General features: G+C 39.8%; 2 protein-coding genes across 4 annotated transcripts; both read left to right on the top strand.

Annotated features, from left to right (window-relative positions):
- Positions 1-1,785: 1,785 nt before the first annotated feature.
- Positions 1,786-17,775, top strand: TARS3 (threonyl-tRNA synthetase 3). Of its 2 annotated transcripts, XM_048317758.1 has the most exons (19): positions 1,786-2,061; positions 2,776-2,868; positions 4,296-4,486; positions 5,036-5,159; positions 6,274-6,395; positions 7,157-7,274; positions 7,912-7,976; positions 8,676-8,754; positions 9,974-10,120; positions 10,737-10,835; positions 11,148-11,314; positions 11,825-11,987; positions 12,615-12,752; positions 13,189-13,266; positions 13,366-13,466; positions 14,601-14,705; positions 15,522-15,594; positions 16,303-16,417; positions 16,536-17,775. In XM_048317758.1, exons 1-19 carry the CDS (start codon positions 1,807-1,809, stop codon positions 16,682-16,684), a joined length of 2,382 nt encoding a protein of 793 aa, XP_048173715.1. In that variant the 5' UTR covers positions 1,786-1,806; the 3' UTR covers positions 16,685-17,775. The 2 variants fall into 2 exon arrangements, with proteins under 2 accessions (XP_048173715.1, XP_048173716.1); XM_048317759.1 differs by lacking the exons at positions 15,522-15,594; positions 16,536-17,775 and having other exon boundaries at positions 16,303-16,370.
- A 390-nt stretch (positions 17,776-18,165) lies between these two features.
- On the top strand, positions 18,166-22,955 carry TM2D3 (TM2 domain containing 3). 2 transcript variants are annotated; one of them, XM_048317762.1, is made up of 6 exons: positions 18,166-18,300; positions 19,187-19,282; positions 20,069-20,226; positions 20,762-20,936; positions 21,507-21,582; positions 21,872-22,955. In XM_048317762.1, the coding sequence occupies exons 1-6, from the start codon at positions 18,213-18,215 to the stop codon at positions 22,035-22,037; spliced, it is 759 nt and encodes a 252-aa protein (XP_048173719.1). In that variant the 5' UTR covers positions 18,166-18,212; the 3' UTR covers positions 22,038-22,955. The 2 variants fall into 2 exon arrangements, with proteins under 2 accessions (XP_048173719.1, XP_048173718.1); XM_048317761.1 differs by having other exon boundaries at positions 18,167-18,300; positions 19,184-19,282.
- The last annotated feature ends 120 nt before the right edge of the window (positions 22,956-23,075 follow it).

Below are 23,075 nucleotides of genomic sequence, written 5' to 3'. Positions count from 1 at the left end.
CAATTTTTTTCTCTCTCCAAATTGTTTCTGTCTCAGAAATTCTAGTAATATTAATACCACATTATCTCAGCAGGTAAAAGATTCCAATAAAACCTGGTATTCTATGTCTATGTTAGACAGCATCCTCTGAATCAGCCTTCTCAGCCTCTACAACTTTGGAGTGTCAGTTTTCCATTACTTCACTAAATTCTAGAGCAAGCCCAAAGTTACATGTTTTGGGTTCGTAAGGCAGTACCCAAAGATGAGATACAGGGGATGTAACCTGAACACATTTCTCAGAGTTTCATTTGAAAAACAAATCTGTGTTTATTTTATTGTGCTGATAACACTGCTTGTCATCAGTATCCTAAGCAGAGTAAGTAATTCTGCGCAGTAGTGAATCCAGAAATTGAAAGAACAGGTAACCTATCAAATTAATAATGAAGTGGATTTCTAAAGGAAGCTATATATTATGTCTTATTTTTACACCTGCCAATCCAACATCAAAGATACATGACCTTGCTGTAGTGAGGGGTAGACATAGGTGTTGTTAAGTTGCATCTCTTCAGAAAAGGAAGGAAGAATTGGTGCAAATCTAAAAAGTGTATAGTTATCAGTTTGCTGAGGTATATTAACTTAAAATTTGTGACTATACACTATAGGAGTGTCTCTGGACTTGATGCACTGAGTAATTTACTTTTTTCTTCTAAAGGAGTACAATGTTTTGAGCCAGAAATGTCCCCATTATATTTGTTGGTAAAAGAATATATCCTTATAATCTCAAATGTGTTCTTACAAAATCTTAAAGTCACAAAGAAGAATGGGCGACATCATAGGAAATGTATCAAGTTGCAGACAATTACAAAATTTGTCTCTCTGCCTTCTCACATACCATGCAGTTATTTCCCGTTGAGTAAATAGAAGAATATAATGCTAAAATTCTGATTTGGCAATTGCCAGAATTCTAATAAAAATCCACACCTCTTAAAGTCTGAGTACAGGTTAAAGGAAAAAATTTGAAAGTGTGTGTTGAGAAACTGAACACAGAGAAGTGGGTGTGATGTACAATAAAGGGAGGAAACTAGATAAACTGAAGATGCCAAAGAAGTATTTGAGACAAAAGGATACATAGTGGGAATACAAGATTTGTGATGCAGAACTATTCTTTTCCCAGGGTCAAAGAACTGAGGTATTTAACTGCAATGACCTGTAAATGATGCAGCACAGACTGTGCAATAGGAGTTGTACAATCCTCCCAAGCTCTGAGTCCTAACACCCGGCAACTCAAACCTCTTCACATTATTTACCTTGGTGCTAAATCCTGCGATTTGTGCTAAGATACTGTATAGTTTCAATCAGCCTAATTTCGTAAGAAATTGTGTCAGCAGGAAGCATCCACTACAAATAAGCTCTGGCAGTGTTTATTTGATATTGAAGTGAAATAAGGATGCAACCTGACCCACACGTTTTGACATTGATTTGTTTCATAATGTGTTAAAGGAAAGACTGGATGTGGCACGTGGTGCCGTGGTCTGGTTGACACGGTGGTCCTCGGTCATAGGTTGGAATCGATGATCTCAGAGGTCTTTTCCAACCTAATTGATTCTGTGGATATCGACACTTCCCAACTGCTCACCGGCCTCGGGTACGTAGATTAATCAGCAGCACATCAGCGAGGGCTCCAACGAGCTGTTCGCTCAAATAGAAGAAGGAGCGATGGGAGCAGGAACGCCCCGGACGGCCCCGGAGCCGCGCCGCGCCCGGGCGGGGTCCAGCGGCAGCGGGCGGGGCCGGATCGGGCCGGGGGCGGAGCGCGCCGTGGGCAACATGGCGGCGGCGGCCGCCGAGGCGGTGGCGCTGCGGTTGTCGCGGCAGGAGCGGGAGCTGCGCTGGCTGGCGGCGGAGGTCGGTCGGCTGAAGGAGCCGCAGGAGGAGCCGGACTGCCCCGGAAGCGCCAGCCCCGAGCTGCAGCGGCTGCGGGCCGAGAACGAGAAGCTGCGCTACCGCCTGCTGCACCTGCGCCGCAGCCTGGCGGCCGAGCTGGGCCGGGCGGCGCCGGGGCAGCCCCCGGCCGGCGGAGAGGTAGCGCCGGGGCCGCTCGGAGCGGGGACGGGACGGTGACCCCGGGATGGCCGGACCTCCGCGGGCAGGAAGGGACGGGACAGGGGCACTCACGGAGCCGAGCCGCCTGTGCCCAGCCCACGGGAGCTGACGTCTGTCGCGGTGTCTGCCCGCAGCACTGGGCCGTGGTCTCTGGTCTGCCCGCAGCACTGCGCTAAGGCGGTGTGTTCATAGAATGGTTTGGGTTGGGAAAGACCCCAAAGATCATCTCGTTTCAACCCCCTTGCCGTGGGCAGGGATATCTTCCACTAGACCAGATTGATTAGAGCCCCATCCAGCCTGGCCTTGAACACTTCCAGGGATAGGGCATCCACAGCATCTCTGGGCAACCTGTTCGAGGTATCACACCACTGAAAGTTGCTGTTACTGCTCACTGCTCCGGTTTGGTCTCCTACGGCCTCGCTGGGGCTATTTTGCTGGTGATAGTTGTAGTAGTAAAATTTGGGGAATTGTGTTGAGAGGACTTTGCTTGGTGAGCAACATTGCTGTGTCTGCAGAACGTCAAAAGAATGAATTTTAGACGAGTCATGATAAGTCTTTGTACTAAGGACATACCTTATTCCCTGTAATTGCCTTTTTAGCCCATTATTATACTGGTTTGGTTTGCTTTAATGATTGCTGGAAAAAATCTTAAAGGTATAGTAGGGTTATACTTTGTATTATCACTGTTTTCAGAAAGTCTCCAGTGCAAGTCCAACTGATGTGGTGAATCAAATTGAAGAGGAAAAGAAAAAAGAAAATGAAGCTGTGAACCAACACCAGAATGATGTAAGTGGTTCTTTAATACCACATAATAATAGGAGTGGTTTTTGGCCAGGTTCAGAAAAGGTGCTCAAATCTGAAATACTTTGCTGTATTTTGAAATCCCAGCTTTTGGGAAGAAGGCTTGCTATAGCACAGAGAAAAAAACCCCACATTATTTAAGAGCTTCATCTTGCATTAGTAGAGTTACTGATACATTCTTAGATCTCTACTTCTTATGTAACAAAAGGACTTGGGTTATTGGAAAATAAAGGTCATGATTCTGTGGTGCCTAAGGAGACTGATGGTTCACGAGCACTTAAACAGTGTTCATGATGGCTGAAAGAATGTTGGCAGCACTGCTGTAGTACAATAGAGCTTAGTAACTCACCTTAATCTAAAATACAGGAATCTTCATGTGAACTGTCTTGTTTGAATCTGGGGCTTTGAATGTAGTGACAGTAGTGAGGGCTTGTTGGAGTGATCCAAATTTTGCCAGGACATCTGCCAAATGCAAATTTTGGGCCAGGAGTATAGGCTGCTTTCTGAGGTCCAACTCACAGACCCATTTAGGCCCAGATTGATGAAAATGCATGGAAAATTGGAAAACCACTATAAAATAGTCAGCAATTTGGATGGGACTACCCTGTATATATTATTTATGAATGCTTTACTGAATTTTAGTGTAAATTCTACTACAGTGAAATCTGGACAAGTGTACCGGTTTGGCCAAATTTAGAAATATGTCCTCTGAGAGAAGGTACAACCACCCCTCCCCACCAGGTTCGGGAAAAAAATAAATTTTCCTCGAAGGAAAGTGAAGAAGATAAAACTATTTATTTAACAAACACCCGGGAAAGGAAAATAAGGTTAAATGGTAAAATCTTTCACTGTGGAGGAAAAACCTGGAAAAGCGTTAGAGTCCTCCCTTTGGTCTCCTCGGAGCTGGGGCTTGGGCCGGGGCCAGGTCCTCTGTGCCCGGTGGAAAGTCCTCCCGATGTGCTCTGAAGTTGAAAGCAGTCCAGTAGCAAAGGGAGAAAATCCGGAATTCTAGAGAAGGAAAAGCAAAGTTCAACTCTCAGTCTCTCTCCGGAGAACAAGAAACTGAAACAACTGGCCAAAAGCTGACTGGAAAACAGCAAGCTGGGTGCTTCCTCGCTCCCCTGCCCCAGCTGGGGAAAAAAACCTGCTGTCTTTATGTGACCTTGAACAAGCTGCAAACTGCTTTGAGAAAGTTTTGCTCAGTTTTTTCCTTCCCCCTCTCAGGCTCAGTTTAGAGGCATAGAAAGGCACAAAAATTAATTTCTGGGCATAGGCACCGATATGGGATACACATCATAACGTCACCCCAAGACAACAAGTTAGAACCCCTGGGGATGCATCAACACTGTGAATCCTATTATTCTCTTTGTCTCATATATATGTGTGTGTATGATCTAATTTATTTCTTACAGCTCCAGTGTGCACCAGGCTTCATAGAAGACAGACTGAAGCTTTATGAAGCACTGAAGAAAGAACATGATGCTTTGCTAGCTTACAGAGCAGCCAACCAGAGCAAATCTATCAAAATTACTCTGACAGATGGAGAGACGGTTGAAGGGGAATCTTGGAAAACCACGCCATATCAATTAGCTGTAGGAATTAGGTAACCTACACATTCAAAGAGTTGTACTTTTGTAGTGCTAAAACTGTTACTATCATTTGTCTCTTACCTTGTTGCATAAAATACGTCACAGTCAGTGGGTGATGGCTCCCTTAAATTGGTTTGCTTGGAAAGCATTGGAACTTCAGCTTCATGTAGTAGAAACAGCTGCTTAAAGTTACTGTTCTGAGTGATGCTTGAGGTTCTGCGCTGGGATCATAATGCTTGCTTCCAATTAATAAATTTGTGAGACTGCTAGGAATTAAGAGACGTGAAGTTTTGTGAGCTAGCAGATACTGTAGAACCTGTTGCAAGGAGCAGTCTTTCCTTCAGATCCCCAGCACTGAAAACTGTTGAATGAAACTTCCTAAGACCTTAAGGTTCTATACCTTAAAAGTAGGCAACTGTTTAAGAAGACCACAGAAACAAAAGTTTAAGACCTTCAGGTTCTACAAGATGTGGATGTAGCCTCATGGGGTTTAGAAATCTAAAGTCTTTTACAAATCTGAACCTAAATATTGTTGTCTCTTGTCATCTTTTCTATTTCTTTAGTCAACTGTTGGCTTCGAATGTGGTCATAGCCAAAGTGAATGGTGAACTCTGGGACCTGGACCGTCCCCTGGAGGAAGATTGTACTCTAGAGCTGCTCACCTTTGATAATGAAGAAGCCAAAGCTGTGAGTAAACACTCTCTGGTTTCTGCTTGATTAAAGAAACTAATGACATAAAATTGATGACAGAATTAAGCTTTTAAAATACTGAATTAAAAAAAAAGCCACAAAACTATTCAAGTAATGTATTTCCTGTATTCAACAAAGAAGATTAGATACTAAGTGCGTCTAGTCTGAGAGTGAATAAAATCTTAGTGTTCTTTTCATCCTTCTCTTTTACATAAACAAGTTAGTTCATACAGTAGGTCTTGATTTGTATGCTAATTTGAAACAGTCTATGGTTTGGCTCAGTGCATTTGAAGATCAGACTGTGAAAGCAAAGTGAGGCAGTCTTACCATTTTCTAAAAATTGTCTAATATTAGACTTGAGTCATAAATAAAATCTACACCTCCTTGTGCTGGCACTGTTTATTAGATCCTTAAGTAGGCATATCTTAGTCAATTAAGCTATATATATACTTAGCAACATGGCCAAGATTTTTCTTTAATGCTATTCAGTCTGAAGCTTATGTTATCTTTATATACTAGAGGTGGACTTCAGTTCTGTCAAATAATTGTTCATGTGATTAAGCTTGTTGGAGGCATTTCAGGAGCCTGTAAAGTCTTTATCTTGTAGCAGCAGCTCTGAAATAGTCTGAATTAATAAGAATTCAGAACATCAGACTGGTATTGATCAACTGTATTTGTTGTTGGCTTCCCTCATCTGACATTTCAGGTAATGTAGTTTACAGTCGCAGTAATAAATGTACTGAATGTGAACAATAGCAACTTAATTGGCTGCATTGCTTTAGATGTGATTAGTGGTGCATCGACTTCAACCGAAAATACCTTATAAATGAACAAATACAGTAAGTACTAATTTGAAGGAATTGTGCAGAGGTATAGTCATCCTCTTTGAGGCTGGAGTATGGTGGACCTTTAGTGCCACATCTGCCATTATATTAATCATTTAGAGGACTTCAAAATGAAAAGATAAAATTGTTTTACTTTTCTCAAAATTTGAACAACATTGGTTCCAGTCTACTTCCCATCTGCAGATACACCTCCGGTTTGTTTTTTCTTCTTTTTAGTTACCCAGTGCCATTGACCTCATGGTTTGCTCACCTGACTTCATTTACAGGTTTACTGGCATTCCAGTGCTCACATTCTTGGAGAGGCCATGGAAGGATATTTTGGGGGCTTCTTATGCTATGGACCACCAATTGAGAATGGATTTCATTATGACATCTATATTGAAGATAGGTAAAATTACAGTGTCTTAGAATTTTAATACTCTATATTAAAGCTCAGTACTAGAATTATTTTGTTTGTTTCTGCATGTTAGAAGTAAAATTGGATCTCTAATATGATTTGAAACTGAGTGTGTGTATTTATTTAAATTCAGAAGCAGTGTTCAGACACCTGCTCTGTAAGAGTTGAAGCTGTTCAGTGTTCTGTGGAAAAAATGCCATGTGTTTGACTTAAACTTTCTGAAGTTGCTGTGAGGTAAAGGGGGTGGTTTCCTTGAAGAGTCATGCAAGTTTGGTTTCCAAGGGCACAAATGCATGTAAGTGGTATATGTGTTTACTACTTTTCTAATCCTTGTGCACAGCTTTACAACTCTGTTTTTTCCTTGTTTATCTTTCTGTAGGCAGGGAGAATACTGAATCTGCATGAGCTGATAAACTGGCTCTTGTGGCTGGATTGAGCCTTTTTTCCCCTTGGTTTGTTTTTTTCTTAAATCGTATGAATATTTTGAGCTATAGGTCTTCCAGACATTTGATCATGTCAAAGACTGTTCTGGGAATGATTGCAGTGGGTTTGTTCAGGATGGTACTATCTGTGTTTCTGAGTTTAATAGTTAAAAATACAGTCGATTGTAAGTAACTAAGAAAATACTGTGATAAATCACACCACCACATTCCATGTTTTTTGAATTAGACCATTAGAAAGTGGTCACTTGAAAAAATGGGAGTATCAAGATAATTAATTTATATTTCTTTTGCCTGTGTCTTTTTATTTAGAAGTGTATCTAGTACTGAATTCCCACTACTAGAGAGCTGTTGTAAAAATATCATAGAAGAGAAACAGGTTTTTGAAAGGCTGGAAGTCAAAAAGGAGATCCTGTTAGACATGTTTAAGGTAAATCTTTAGAGTAGCTGTGGATCTGGTACAATGATCTTTTAAAATGTAACTTTTGTGAAATATTGCATGTGACTGACTCGTCAGAATAGTACCTGTCTAGTAAAACAAAGGAGAACGGTACCATCCTTCTCCCCCTCTCCATAGACCTCTCAGGTGTTCAGGATGCTTTCAGGCACTAATAAAAACAATTTTGTACTCCACAAAAAAACACCTCAAGCTCAATGAAATGACAGACAAGTAAACAAAAGGCATACATTTCTTCTGGCCCACTTGTGGAAACAGGTCAAAAAAGACTTTAGCTCTAGTCCTGTTTTATTCAGTGAATATTGCCAGTCTCACTGTACTGTGGGATTGCCTTTCACAAGTGCTTTGAGGTGTTCAGATGGTAATCACAATCCTCAACACACCCTCAGGGGAGTTAAGATGTTTTTGTCTCTTTCCCCTTTGCTTTTGCAATTCTTGTGAGAAATATATGTGGGGGGTTTTTTTGCTTTGGTTTTTTTTTTGTTTTTTTTTTTTTTTTAATTAGGAGTGTCTTTCACTGGTGCACTTGTATGATTAATATGTAATTTTAAAAGAGAATTTTATTATCCATTTTATTGATGTTTCTGGCTTTTTATGTTTCCACACACAGTATAACAAGTTTAAGTGTCGTATCCTTAATGAGAAGGTGAAGACACCAACTACCACAGTATACAGGTAAAATAATATACTTGAAAGGTATTATAAAGTATTTTTATACCTAATGAATTTAATTTGAGAAGAGAATAATTTGTTGGGTGTTTTTTTACTCTAAGTTCTGAATTCTTGTGTGATTGGGACTTAAGTTTGTAATCAATATTGCTATTTATGTAAAGTGACATATTGTCTTTCTCTGCTGGGACTGATTAGGTCTCAGTTTGTGGACAAATGTCAAATTCAGTTTTTATTCATTCCTTCCGGTTTCAGTAGACTGATTAAAATAAGTTACCACCCCTGACACTGGCTTGCTGCATAATGGATAAAGCTAACTCTAGCTCAGTGTGGGGTGAGGAACCTGCTCATGCAGTTGCTTGTTAATTGGTTGGAAAATGGCAAAACCATTTTTCTGTTGGATGTGCATAGTTTGAAGTTTCCTGGCCAACTTGAACAAGTTCACATATGGAACTATATGAATTGGCATATGTATTATGATGCTCTTGATAATGGATCAAATGTGCTGAGCGTTTACTGAGTGAATATTCCACTTCAGGTAGAAGGCGCAATTACATTTAAGGTGCACTGAATTTGCTGCACGCTGCATATTTCTATTTACTGTCATGTTTGAATGTGTCAGACATGAACTTTTGTGCCGTTAGTGACTATTGAAAAATGTTGTTGCATTGCTTGGAAATGAACTCATTTTCTTTTGGCATATAGATGTGGTCCATTGATTGATCTCTGCAGGGGTCCACATGTGAGACACACTGGAAAAATTAAGGCCTTTAAAATAATTAAGGTAACTTTAAATTAACTGTACATTGAAACTGAAGTAAATTGTCAGTTGATTTATTTATATATTTATTTTTACTGAGCTGATGTATCCTAGGATTGGTCCTTTCTATTGTTTTCTTTGCTTACTGTACAATAGTTCTTAATTTCTTTCCCAGCTCCCATTGTAGAAGTAGAACTACTGACTTTGGTCATTGATCTGCTTCTGAGGTTTACTAATTCTTGACTAAGACAATAGTACCTCAGTGAAGGTTACCAGCATGTTTCTTTATGAGAGTATTAGTGTAACATGCATGTTTAGACTGATGAAGAGCACTGCAAAAAACTCTAGCTATTAGAGACCAGATTAGCTGTGGAGCCAATTCGCCCGTGCACAGGAGAGAAGTGCAGTGCCTAAGCTCCTGTGGCAGGACTGTGCCACCATCTCCAACCAGCACCGCACTTCACAGGACAAGTGTCCTGGTTAGTCTGTACCAGCTGTCACATCTGAGTGCAGGGGGGTGTGTATGCTCTGTTCTGCAGTAAATGAACATCCAAGGTACTCACTGGGTCAGAAAATAGTATTTTGACCTTGTCAGATGGTATCCTTCAGGTACAGGAGATAAAGTGGACCCTGGCAGATCTGGAAGTTAAAAGCTGCGGTTAAAAAATGGCATTGCTTCCAGGAAAGGCAGAGACAATGTTTGCAGAGGCCTCTGAATTTATGGTGTAGTTTAAGTTACTCACAGATACTAATTTTGGTAACCTTATTAGACTGAGCTCTTTGGAACATCCATCATTGTGGCTTTTGCTGGCTTCCTAACTGAAGTGCATGGAACTCTTGAGTTCCAGGGATTAAGTGGGTAGAGGGTTAAAACTGCTCACATTTAACTGTGAGAGTTAGGTTTGTTTTGCCTTTTGTGTTTCCCTACTGCATTATGTTTTCAATGTAAACAAGTGCTGCCTTTTTAGAAGCCATAACATGAAATAATAAAATAAGCCATGATGTGAGTTAAAGCGAGGTACCTAAGCAGAATAAAAATGATTTGACCTGTCACTTCTGTTTGTCTTCTGTATTAGTGACTAAAAGGCACTGCAAGTCTCTTTGTATTATAAACAAATGCTGAAGAATTGCATATAATTCTTTTCCCAAGGAAAAATATAATAATGTTTGAATGGGTTAGTGTTTATCCCTCTTTCCCTGATATTATGTAATATTATCTTAAAATATGGGATTTGTGTATCAGAGTTCCTCTACATATTGGGAAGGAAAATCTGAGATGGAAACTCTGCAGAGAATATATGGAATATCCTTTCCTGATAACAAAATGATGAAGGAATGGGAAAAAGTCCAGGAAGAAGCCAAAAACCGGGATCATAGGAAAATTGGAAAGGTACACTATTCCACTGTCTACTCTCTTTTATACTTCTATTATAGAATTCGTTCTCTTTCCTTGTATTTTAGTTTTGATTTTTTGTTGTTGTTTTTTGACAGTTTGAAAGGGAGTCAGTTCTAAGTGCTTCTTGATGTCGCTTACATTTTAAAATTTTAATTCTACAAACTGAACTTGTCACTTGCATATGAATATTAAACTAATGTTGGGAAAAAGCTAATGCCTTTAGTCCCTTGGTTTAGGGAAATAAATCTTAAACCTATTAATGTAAAGTCTTTGCAGATCCTACCTAAACCACTCTATTCTTCATAGAAGAGAATTTATTAGGAAATTGTGTAAATAACATGGTTTGGTCATTCTTTATAATAGGTGTAAATTTGGGGACATTTGTATTTACATAGTCAAAGAATCAAATGGAATTCAGTGTTCTTACAAACTTCTAAGAGTAAGAACTGCAGATAAATTAACTGGTGTTCCTGAGAACTTGTAGACCAGAGATCATCTTGTTGCTGCAATATTCCATCTTTGCAAACAGTGTCTCAATGTGTGAGAAGTAGGTACATTCTGCGATTCTTTCTGAATTGTTGTTAGAGCATTCTGGTTTTAATTTACCTAGGAGCAAGAACTCTTCTTCTTTCATGATTTGAGTCCTGGAAGCTGCTTTTTCCTCCCTAGAGGTGCCTTTCTTTATAACACACTCATGGATTTCATAAGGGTGAGTATATACTGATGTAACTCCTAGCAACATGAATATCATTTGTTGATCTTAAATGATAGCACTGACCTATCCACAGAAAGAGAAATGTCTATGTATGTAAACTTATATAAGATTTTCACAATGATTTTACAAATCTAACCTTTTTGAAAATAAGGCAGAAGCTGTGTTTTTCCAATTGTGCGAAATCTACACTTGCAGTAGTCCTTTAGTCTCCCTGTAAGTTGCCATCATAATACCACCATTAAAAAGAATCAAGCTTTTGCTTGTCAAAAGCTCTATCACCTTTTAAATGTTGCATTTGTTCTATAGGGTGAATATCGCAGGCGTAATTTTACTGAAGTTGTATCTCCAAACGTCTTCAACAGTAAACTCTGGGAAGCTTCAGGACATTGGCAGCACTACAGTGAAAATATGTTCTCTTTTGAGATTGAGAAGGAAGCTTTTGCCCTTAAACCCATGAATTGTCCAGGACATTGGTTAGTACTCTCAATTGGAAAACTTACTATTTTACTTCATTTATCCTTTGTGGGGCTGAGGAGAAATAAAAGGAGTATTAATACATGCTATCATGTATGTTTATGATAGACTGCTAAGCCAGTGTGTCCAGAGAACTTCTCTGACAGTGTCCCAAAGCAGACCTTTGCAGTAAGTCTGCACTGAGCTAGGTTTGTGCATGCTAATATTAGTCTGTACCGCTAGTAAATACCAATTCTGTTGGATGGAGGCGGGCATCAGATGTGGTGTTCCAAGAAGGTAGAGATGAACCAGTTCTGATTTACTCCTGCAGTGTTTTTTCCCAGATGGTCTTTAGCAGTACATTGAGTGGCGTGCTTTTTCTGTTTGCCTGTCTTTCAGGATGTAGACAACCTGAATGAGTAAATACTTAAAAGTGTGATTACTGTCTATATTGAGCTTCGTTTATTTCTGTGTTGTCTTAAATCTTCTGTAAGAAGGATAAAAGGAAGGTTCTTCCATGTTCCTTTTAGCTTGATGTTTGCCCATCGTCCCCGATCCTGGAGGGAATTGCCTCTGAGACTTGCAGATTTTGGAGTTCTTCACCGAAATGAACTCTCGGGCACTTTGAGTGGCTTGACTCGTGTAAGGCGTTTCCAACAAGATGATGCTCACATCTTTTGCACAATGGAACAGGTAAAAAAAAGCACCTCCTACATCCCCACCAGTCAACCAAAAAAAGACCCAAAAAACCCTTCCCTCTCCCAGTGCAAACTAGCAGTAAACAAGAAAAAAATCCCTGAAGTATTTCAACTCTTGCTTCTTCCATTGTGTAGCATAATGCTGCTTTTGATGGGGTTTTTTTCCTACGTTATTCCTTTTATTTAGGAAGATGCATTGGGTAATTAGATCCCAGAAAGTAAGATTTGTTGCATCTTCCATCTCCCTCTGCAAAGAAAAAAGCAGTTGATCCCATTGTTTTCTATAGTAATGCTGAATAAAAACTTTTTTGTCAGTAATGCCATAGATTTTAGTGGAGCTACATGTATAAGTTGATGCACTTTTGTTCAGGATACAACTTGGCTCCAGAACCTCATGCTTAACAAAAATACTACTTTTCTTGCCATGCTTTCAAGCCGCAACACCTCAGATCTCTTTTTGCCCAGTACCTGGATTTGAGTTTGTAGGATTTTCAAGGGGTTTTTAATTCTTTCTTATTTTGTTTAATGAACTCTTATATTCTGGTTATGAGGAATTCAGTAGATTCAATTACATTTTTATGTAAGTAAATTTTAACATATTTTAATATGTTTTATGTTTAAGATTGAAGAAGAAATTAAGGGCTGTCTTGATTTCTTGAAGTCAGTGTATGCTGTCTTTGGCTTTACCTTTCAACTACATCTTTCTACAAGACCTGAAAATTATCTTGGAGATTTAGAGATCTGGGATCATGCAGAAAAGGTAATTAATTTAAAAGCAAACAAAAAACCTCTTTAATATTTGTATTTGCAGAGGTAGATATTTAACTGCGTTCTCCCATGCTGCATGATGAAATTGCTTAAATCAGATGCTAAATATTGCCCTTAGTGGAAATTCTTGTAGGAAAACGTCACATTAAAGCTGAAGTTCTATAGAAAATCAGAACTTCCAGATTCTTACTTAGCCCCTTATCTTGAACTAGTTAGATTTCTATTTTTCTTTTTTTCTGATTAATCACAATAGTTATACAAGGAACTACTATTTCCAGATTATGTATCATAAATGAACAAATCCTTGAACAATAGGGGTTGTACTGCCCTTTGACTCCCTTTGAATTTCAAAGGCAAATGCTTTGATTTCCAGTAATGAAAGGCCCTTCTATACCTTTTTAAATTACTCTTTCATTTATTATGGTTAGCAACTTCAAAACAGCTTGAATAGCTTTGGAGAGCAATGGAATTTGAATCCAGGAGATGGAGCATTTTATGGTCCTAAGGTCAGTGACTCAGCATTTCAATATAACTTTGGGAGGGACAGAAATGCAGATGTACTGCAGGCAAACTATATTTAGTAACTGTATTATTTTGCTTCACAGATTGATATTAAAATCAAAGATGCCATTGGTAGGTACCATCAATGTGCTACCATCCAACTTGACTTCCAGCTACCCATTCGGTTTAATCTGACCTATGTTGGGTGAGTGGTTAAGCTAAGTATCTTCCTTTTAAAAATGAAATTAGGCAATAGCTTTCATTATCTGTAATTCCCATTATGTACTAATGCTGTATTGCTCACTTAACAAATGGTTAGCTTGTAAATCAGTCGGCTGGTAGGGAGGGCAAACACCCCCAGTGAGTAGAGGACCGAGTCATGAACTTGAAGATACTTACTCAATGTAATAGCTGACTTTAATTGCAAATGCAGGAAAATCTCGTTATCTGTCTTGTCTGCCAGTTTTGAAGACGACCGATCATATGTTATGCTAAAAACCCCTCAGCTGAGTCAGTTTTCGTTTTCAGCCTAGTCATTGTGTCTCCTTGGATGACATGGCACACAAGTTCAAACATGCCCTAAGGAGCAAGTATGTTTGTACTAAGTGGTTCTTTATTTTTATCAGGTTAGATTAGTTAACTTTGAACATAAACCAAATGCAAACAGCTTTTAGTGAAAATCTGACTTCGGTTTCCAGCTACGGAGAGGGAGTTTTATCGACTGAGCAAATTAATCTTAGTGCCATGTTGACCTGAATACTCATTTTCTGGGTTGTATTTCTTGCTGTGTTTAATTTTTGCATATTATGAAGATGGGCAAGATAGAATAAGAATATTTGTAATTTTTTCATCCTTCTGTATATTCTACAGTAGATGTCATAGCTTTTTTGGTAGGTGATAATACTCTTATGAACTGGCTCTTTTTTTAAAAAGCCAGTTTTTTAAATTACAGGATCGTGATTTAAGCTAAGTAATGAACAGTAAGGGCAGGTAAGATCCTGTTCAACAAAATAAAAGCAAGTTGTAATGGAAAGAGAGTACAAGGAAAAACATAAAATATTAAAACGCACAAAAATAGTGCTGAGTCAAGTGTCTTCTCAAATTTAAGAATGTCTCTGTCACTACCTATAGGCATTATTTTAAATCACTGTGGTTATGCAGAATTCCTTTAAAAGCCCAGCTAACTTATAGTACGTTTTTAATAAAAACAGTATATTTCTCATAAGTATAACTAAATGTCGTCTTTCTGTTAAAAGTAGAATCAAAAATATTAGTAGGATTTACATGTATGTGAGCTAAGATAATTTTATTAAAAAAAAAAACTTGATTTTTTTTTCAGTAAGGATGGTGATGATAAGAAAAGGCCAGTGATTATTCACAGAGCTATTTTGGGATCTGTGGAGAGAATGATAGCTATTCTAGCAGAAAATTATGGAGGAAAATGGTATGTGGCACAAATGGAATTCTAAGAAGTCTTTAACAATGTAGAAAGTGCATATCCTTCCTATTGTCCCATATCTTATAATGCAAAAATAATATCCCTAGAAGTTTCCCAAAATTAGTTGGTAAGATCACAAGAATAGTCCAATTTTCTGGTCTGAGTTGTATGATATCCATTTATTAATAGTTTATTATTAGAAAATCAATTTCATGAAACTGTAGAAAAAGAGCAAAATAATGCAGAAATAGGAATTGTAATTGAATGTGTAAGTTCTGCATTATTCTTGTTCCTTTTTTCTTAAAAATCATGCTTTTGTTCCAGGAGGATGTCAGATGTATGTAAAGCAGTTATTTGAGTTGTTATATACACAGACATGCATTAGTCCTAATACATGAAATATTTTTTGTATTTCTAAGATTGTTTTATCTTGAGTAAGATCTGAAGATATTTCTTCATGAATGTATTTAAATTATTAAGGAAAGGTTACTTCTTATTTTCAGTCACGTATCTTACTGTCCACCTTTCACTGTAAAGTTATAAATAAAAGTGAAAATTACACAGAAAAAACTGTGTTTAAAGTTGTGAAGTCAGCTGGCAAGAGAACAGAAGGTCCAACTCCCCCATGTGTCATTTTACTGAAATCAATCTTTTTACTATTTTATGTGAGCTTGAAAAGAGGGAGATAACACACTATCTGACATCCTTAGCTAACGTAAATAAGTCTGTAAAGTACAGAAATTATTATTGTGAAACATGACTGTGGCTGTGACTGGAAATGTAAAATGCACCTTTATTTCCTATTTCTCCTGTGCTGGCCAGGCCATTCTGGCTGTCTCCACGGCAGGTCATGGTTGTGCCTGTGGGCCCCACCTCAGAACAATACGCCCAGCAGGTGAGAGGAGGGCCTGCCTCCTTATGGCAGCAGGCAAATTTCATAGATCCTTAAGTACTTGTCCTGGAACAGGGAATTAATGCTTAATAATTCTGGAGACATGTTTGAGGGGAGAGGTAAATTTTTCAATACAAAATTTTCAGTCTAAAATTTGTATATGTCTGTATACATATACAAACATCAAGTATTTTGGCTTCTTTAATTATGTAAATACTTCTGTAATTATTAAAGGAAAAAGTATCCTGGATGACAAACCTTAGATAACTAATGCTTCATTACAGTACTCCCAGCTTTAAGTAGGCAGAGCCAGTTTCTTCCATTTCCCACCATGTATATTCTTGACCACTTCACTTTTGAACCGTGTTTGGTTTTACCCTTCTCCCTTGCTTTCCTTTTAATGCAAGATTGTGTTTGTTCCTTCTCTTTCTCCTTTCTCAGTCTGAGGACAGGTTTTTGGCATGCAGCAGCATAGCAGCACATGTTTGATATAGATGTTATCTTGTATTGTCTTCCAGCTGGGGTCCTGCTGCGTGTGCACGTTTCTTCAGATACTTCATTGAATTCCTTGTAATCATTCACAAGAACGAAATTATGCATGTACATGAATTAATTATTGGGAGAGATCAGTAATTACAGCATTTACAAATGTGTGGTGTAAAATATATAGTAATACTAAGAGGGTTTTGGTTTGTTTGGGGTTTCTTTCAGGTTTGCAACCAGTTCTTTGAAGCAGGATTTATGTCAGATGTGGATCTAGATCAAAGTTGCACATTAAACAAGAAAATTAGAAATGCACAGCTGGCTCAGTATAACTTCATTTTAGGTAATTGACGCATCTTGTATTTCTGGATATCATTTAAGTTTTAATGTTGGACAAAGTTTGTCTAGGCTCATTTTCTAATGTAGATTGTCTGTTTAATATTTTGTGCTATGTCTTGCAGTGGTTGGAGAAAAGGAGAAAGCAAATAATGCTGTCAATGTCCGAACAAGAGACAACAAAGTTCACGGAGAGATTTCAGTATCTTCTGCTATTGAAAAACTCAAGAAATTTAAGACTTCACAAATTCGAAATGCAGAAGAAGAATTCTGATGTTGCTGTTAGGAAAAAAATTATTAGCTGCCTATGTGAAATGTTTCTTTGCTCCTGCACAGCAGTGATGCTCATTGGAGAAAATTTTCAGTTAATGGATACATAAAATAAGCACATGTAGCACTGTTGGTGCTCCAGGAAAAGCATGAGAGGACCGATGCACCTGCCAACTTCTTTAACAATCGCATGGGTTTCTGATCTGCCTGAATTGCAGAATGCTCATTTAGAAAGTCCTACACCTCTGACATGGTGGGTTTGCTGTGGAAATAGTAAGTCAGGGCTGCGCAGTGTTGGGGATCAGGAGGCTGGGAAGGGCAGTGGATGCTGCTGGGGGTGCTGAGCTCCCTCAGTCACAGAGCAGGTACGTGCCTGTGACCTGGCATCCAGTGCTTGGCAGTGGGGTAGGTGGCCCAGGAGCAGTTTGGATTAGGTTTTTTTCTAACTCCAGATAGTAACAAAAATGGTAAGGGCGGGGGGGGGAAGGGACACAGGGGAAGTACCTTGGTTGTTTCAGAATGTGTGTTCACAGACTATAAATACACTGGAGTCTGTTGGAAGTCTCAGTGTGACAAGGCCCTCATGGAGTTGATGGGATGACTGGTTGCTGTAATGGTGGTTGCCGAGAATGCAGTTGAATTACTGTAACTGTGTGTGAAGTAGTTTATTTTTTTCCTGTTTGCTGTTGTTTTGGCTTTTTCCTAAAACACAAAAAAAACTTTGAAAAAATTTTCTGTGTGTAATTTATTACTGTATTCGCCAGGAGTAGTTAGAATGCTAAAAAGGAGCAGAGGACAATTTTAATTTTAAAACACTTTGTTGGACTTGAAACTGGCCATATTTCTGTTCTGTTTATGCTTAGAAATGATTTTTAAAGTTGCCATTGCAGGCAATTGAAATGGACTTTTTGAGAGATTAATTTTTACCTTTTTTTTCACTTTCATATGCTATTACTTAGTTAAGTGTATTGCGCAATTATCTAAGCTGTACAGCTCTAGCTGTGATTTAAATATCACAGCCATGAAGCAGAAACTACAATTTAGTGCATAAATATCAACATAAATACAAAGCTTATGTTTTACTTCTGTCTCACACTCGTACAGACCTGTGTTGAATGGGTCTGTGTTTGGTTTTGTATTCATTTGGGTTTGTGGATCTGTTTTTATCTCCTGCTTCTAAAAGAAAAAGAAAAAAAAAACATTGAAGGAGTAAGTGCTGGGAAAGCTTTCTGTTCCACTAGACAGAATTAACATGGGGAGTGGCGGGTGATTTTTATTTCTATTTCTATGCTTTATACATACATTTATTTTTATGGACTATAGCTTACGGCTTACGTGCTCCATGTGTGATGTATTCAGCCTGCAGAATTCAGGTTCCGAGGGCGTTTTACAGCGAATTTCTGGGTTTGGCGGTGTCTGTTCCCGTGTGGGGCCGCTGTGGCGTTGCCGCCTCCCGCGCCCCCTCAGGCCGGGTCGGCCCCGCCCCCGCCTCGCCCCCTGGCGGCAGAGCCGGGCCCGGCGGGCGCACCAAGATGGCGGCGCGGTGGTGGTGGCGCGCCTTGCGGGGGATCTGTGGGGCCGCGCTGTTCCTGTCACAGCTCTCCGTCCTCTCGGGCCGTGGTGAGTGTGGCCGCCGGGCCGAGTCAGGGTGCCGGGGGTGGTAGAAGAGGCAGGGGTTCCGGCTGGGGCCTCGAGTGGGGGCGGCTGCCCCCCGCGGCCAGGGCTGAGCGCGGGTCCGGCTGCGGAGGTGACGGTGACCGCGGTGAGGTGTGAGGATGCGCTGCCGCTCCCCTGACTGGGGGCGAAGCGGGTGTTTCGGGCATGGCCGCATTTCGTTGTGCCCACTCTGCGGGGTTGGCGTTGAGGTGCTCGGTGTCAGGGCAAGACACGGGCCAGGCCCTGCTCACCAGCTCGTGTGCTGCTCTATTATACAGCACCTTTTGTGCCTGCTCTTTGTTGTGAACGTGTGTGACCCAAAACATCCTGGGGCTCCTCGGCACGGTCAGGGTGGGTGGTGTGACGAAGCTGCCTGTCCTTTCCTCCGTGCCCGGCGGCTGCAGTGAGGGCTCGGCGCGGGCTGGCCCATCGCGGCTCTCCGAGCCATCAGTCGGCGGTTCTCGCAGCGCCTGCACCAACACAGCCGTGCTTGCCAGCCGGTTCCTCTATTCCATCGTGCCGTCAAACATTTACTTGCATTGTTTCATTAAATGGTATTGCTCAGTAGCAAACACTGCTTTCTGAGCAGTGCTTTAAATTCTCATGAATCAAAAAATAAGATTGAATGGAAATAAATACAGTTCCTTGTCTTAAAGGAGCAATTCCATTCTAATGCTCTTTCTAATGTTTAACATAAATATCCTGCTATTAGTAGAACAGGAAAACAGATTTTTTTCTAATCTCATTACACTTTCTACTTGCATTTTCATTTTAGAGTTCTGAAATCAAACGGTGAAGATGAATTTTGTTCTAGAAATTTCACTTTCTCCATGTTTTTGTCTTGTAGCAGGATCTTTGATGACGACAAAGCTTTCACAGCCACAGTCTACACTGGCAAAAAGCCTAACTTCAACAAGTACAAATGCTCCCTATTTCAAAGCATTTGGTAAGGTATTAGGCTTTTTTGTTTGTTTGTTGTCTGTGGGTCCTTCTCAGAGTCTTGAGGCCAAAAGTTCTTGAATTGGGTCGTAGAAACCTGTACATGATTTCACAGTGGTAAGAAGCATTGTAATGTAACACATTATGAATTACTCTTCAATGACCATTACAATTACTTTGGGTTATCTAATTAGACAACTGGTCCATATAAGAACTAGAAAATGGTAGGTTAAATTGCGATTGTGGTTCATGTGGTTTATACCCTTCAGGATGGTGGAAGTTCTTGAAAGACTCCAGCATCCTGCAAGAACTTGTTCCCTGTCCACCATCAGTACAGCTTTGTAGCTTGCTGTGGGTGCATCATGACTGACAGAAATGCTGTTCTTGCTGGCAGTTTAGGAGGTGATTCTGTACACATACAAACAACAAATGGCTGAGCTAGCTGCAGCCCTAATTAGAGCTCAGCTCAAAGTAGGTTACCTGTGTCACCCTGCTGCTATACCTAAACTGATTACTTCTGCTGAGGAGTGCTGGCTGAGGCAGCACTAATCCCTGTAAGCTCAGTCTTGATGCTGTGCTGAAGTGTTGGCTGGTGTCCTCTATGGAGCCCTATGGCTCCTCTGGTTCTCACAGCGCAGGCTGGGAATGCTGTTCCATGTATGGTGAGGAAAGCCCTTTATACCACAATCAGTGCATGTGTTTGTGAATGTATATGTATAAAAAATCATTTATATACTTTAGACTATTTGGCTTTCTTTACTCAGTTTCTTAATTCACTTATTGCACCTTTCAGAAAGTACAGAAATTCCACCTTACGTGACTAATTGTCCCAGCAACGGGCTTTGCAGTAGATTGCCACCAGACTGCATGACATGTAACACAAACTATTCCTGTATATATGGGAAGACAGCCACTTTTGATTGCAAAGTCAAGCCACATGTTCATTGTGTTGTAAGTAACCTGTTACTCTTAACCCTAGATTTAAGTAATTAAACTGTGGTATCTTGTCTTAAAAAGCTGAATATTGGTTTCCAGGTTCTGATGTAGGCAGATTTGCAGTTCTTTGATAAGTTTGATCACTCACTATGGGCTGTTGAAAAGGCAGGCCTGCCCTTTCCTGGTTTGCCTTTCTTGCCTTGGATCTTTTAATTACCTGGCCATGCCTTTGAGTTAAACCACTCCAATCATTTTGAGAGTGAGGAGGCTAAGTATCTGACAGAGCTACAAACTGACCTTACAGGTGAGACTGAATGAGTCCTCCTTTTGGCAGCAGCCTTAGGTTGGAGGAATCAGGAATGTTAAATTTGACTTTGGTACCTCTTTGGTGGTTTTCTAATGTTGATTTTTGTGTTCTATAAGAGGTGGCAAACAGAACAGTTGTTATTTTGCCCAAAATGTCTACTCATGAAATCTAATTTGATACAGCACACAGATTTTTTTTTTTTTTTTAAATACTATTGAAGTGATAGTGCTGTCCTTTTTACAGGATGATAATAACCACGAGCAGGAGAACTTTACAATTAACATGACATGCCAGTTTTGCTGGCAGCTTGCCACAAGTGATTATGTCTGTACCAATTCCACAAACTGTATGACAGTTTCCTGCCCACGACAACGGTACAACGCAACTTGTACGGTCCGGGATCACATCCATTGTCTAGGTAAGGTGGGCAAAGCCAGATTTCTCTGAAGAATTTCTTCACATAGTTTGTAATGGGTGAATACAAAGATTATTTATGTCCTTTTGCAATAACAGCCTGCGCCTTGATCAATTTCCTGTACTTTTTTATTGCTACATTTTCATTTTTTAGCATATTAGCAACATCTAACTGGAAACATTGCTGTATTATACTGTTGTATGCTGTCACACCAGAGAAAACAGTTGTTTTTATTTCTGTCACCTTGGATGAGTTAAACTTACTTGAACACCACTAATAGAATCGATACCAAATGTCTCTGTAGGCTAATTAAAAAAAATTATGCTGGTTCCACCCAACTAGTTTAATTTTCCCTCTATTTGTTCACTGAATTTTCTGATATGGGACCAAGACCGATGGAACAGAGACCTGTAGGGTATAAATGAGCTCTTGTGTTGACAGTTGTTTCTCAGTCAGTGTCAACCCTTTTAGACTCCTTTTGGAAAAATATAGTGTCATCTTCCTTGTAATTTTCTTCCTTTTTATATGATCTTTGTTTATTGCATTAAGGTTTTAATGTTTTCCAATGTTTAGGTAACCGTGTCTTTCCTAAGATGCTCTATTGCAACTGGACTGGAGGTTATAAGTGGTCTACTGCCTTAGCACTAAGGTAAGCAGGAACTACTGGATAATGTCAATCTAAAACAGGTTAGTTGTCTTTAAAATCTTCAGGTTCTATGGTTTTCTCCCTGGTATATTTTAACCAATAACTAAGAATTTACTGAATAAACACTATTTCAGATAGTCTAGCTTGGAATGGAGGGCATAGAATGCATGATGGGTTCTCATGCGAGAGTGCTGGCTGTCTTCAGCAAACACAGCTGGAGGAAAAACACTTGGATATCCAAGCTCAGTTCCTCTAAATATAATAATAATTATTCATATTTTTATTCTTATAGCATCACCCTTGGTGGATTTGGTGCCGATCGTTTCTATTTGGGTCAGTGGCGGGAAGGTCTGGGAAAACTCTTCAGCTTCGGTGGACTTGGAATATGGACACTAATTGATGTGCTGCTAATAAGTGTTGGCTATGTGGGACCTGCAGATGGATCTCTCTATATTTAAATGTGGGTGCAGTGTGTTTCAGAGAGGAGTCGTTGCCTGCAAAGGGCTCTAAATAAAAGAGTGTGGAGGTTTGAGCCTTTAAGGTAGAATGAAGAACAACTGTTTGTTCTATGTGCATACATTTTAATGTACAGTATCTGTACTTGGTTTGCCTTTAACTAAGGTCAAATAAAAGAGTAGATCACTGAGTAAGTTGAAATTAATTTCATTTCTTCTATGGACATGGTATTTTTCTATGAAAAAAAGTTGAGCAGCTAACCAAATTCTCCACTGTGCTTGAACTTCAATTATCTGTCAGGCCCCCAAAGAGCTGCAAACTAACTTGAATATTGGATTGTTTACTAAATATTTCTATGCTTGAATTTAACTCAAAAGCTAACTTCCCTAAATGTGTCAGTATTTTTTTTTTTTGTATTTGTGGGAGGATAATTTATTTGCGTGAGTTATGTGGGTAGTATGTAAATCACCATGTTTTATGATGTTAATTACATTAACTTCTCGGTTTGGGACATAGCAAGAGCTAATATCTGCTTAGGGATTCGACTTTAAATTGTGTGGGTTTTAGAATTAGATTGCAGTAACACTAAAGGCTAAATAATAAATAATTGAAATAGATTTTTTTGTTTGTTTGTTCCAGAATAACTTTGTTTCAGTTGGGTTTGACCTGCATATGGGTGAAAGTTACAGTTGCTGTTCTTGTGCTAGCAAGCTTGCCAAATTACTTTAAAAAGGGGTCGGCAATATAATCAATGAGTTTGTCCACTTAGGACTTTGTGATGCGATAATGTAGCAGACTAGTGCCATTACTGGACAATAACTTCGTGTAGTCGCCCGGGGCTGGGGCTGTCGCCGCTGTAGCGCTGCGGTGCCGTCGGGCTGGAAATCCTATGGCTTGAATAAACTGCGCCTTGAAGCTTTCCTGGCGTTGAGTACTGGCAGTGTCTGTCGTGGGCTGGGCTCGGTCCCGCTGCGCTGGCGCGGGGCGGGAGGGAGGGAGCGGGGCGGGCGGAGCGGCGGCCCCGCCCCCGGCCCTGGCCC

This window comes from Corvus hawaiiensis, chromosome 13, assembly GCF_020740725.1.
Source record: "Corvus hawaiiensis isolate bCorHaw1 chromosome 13, bCorHaw1.pri.cur, whole genome shotgun sequence".
NCBI lineage: Eukaryota > Metazoa > Chordata > Aves > Passeriformes > Corvidae > Corvus > Corvus hawaiiensis.
The sequence above is the reverse complement of the archived record's forward strand: the minus strand, read 5'-3'. Positions and strand labels throughout refer to the sequence as shown.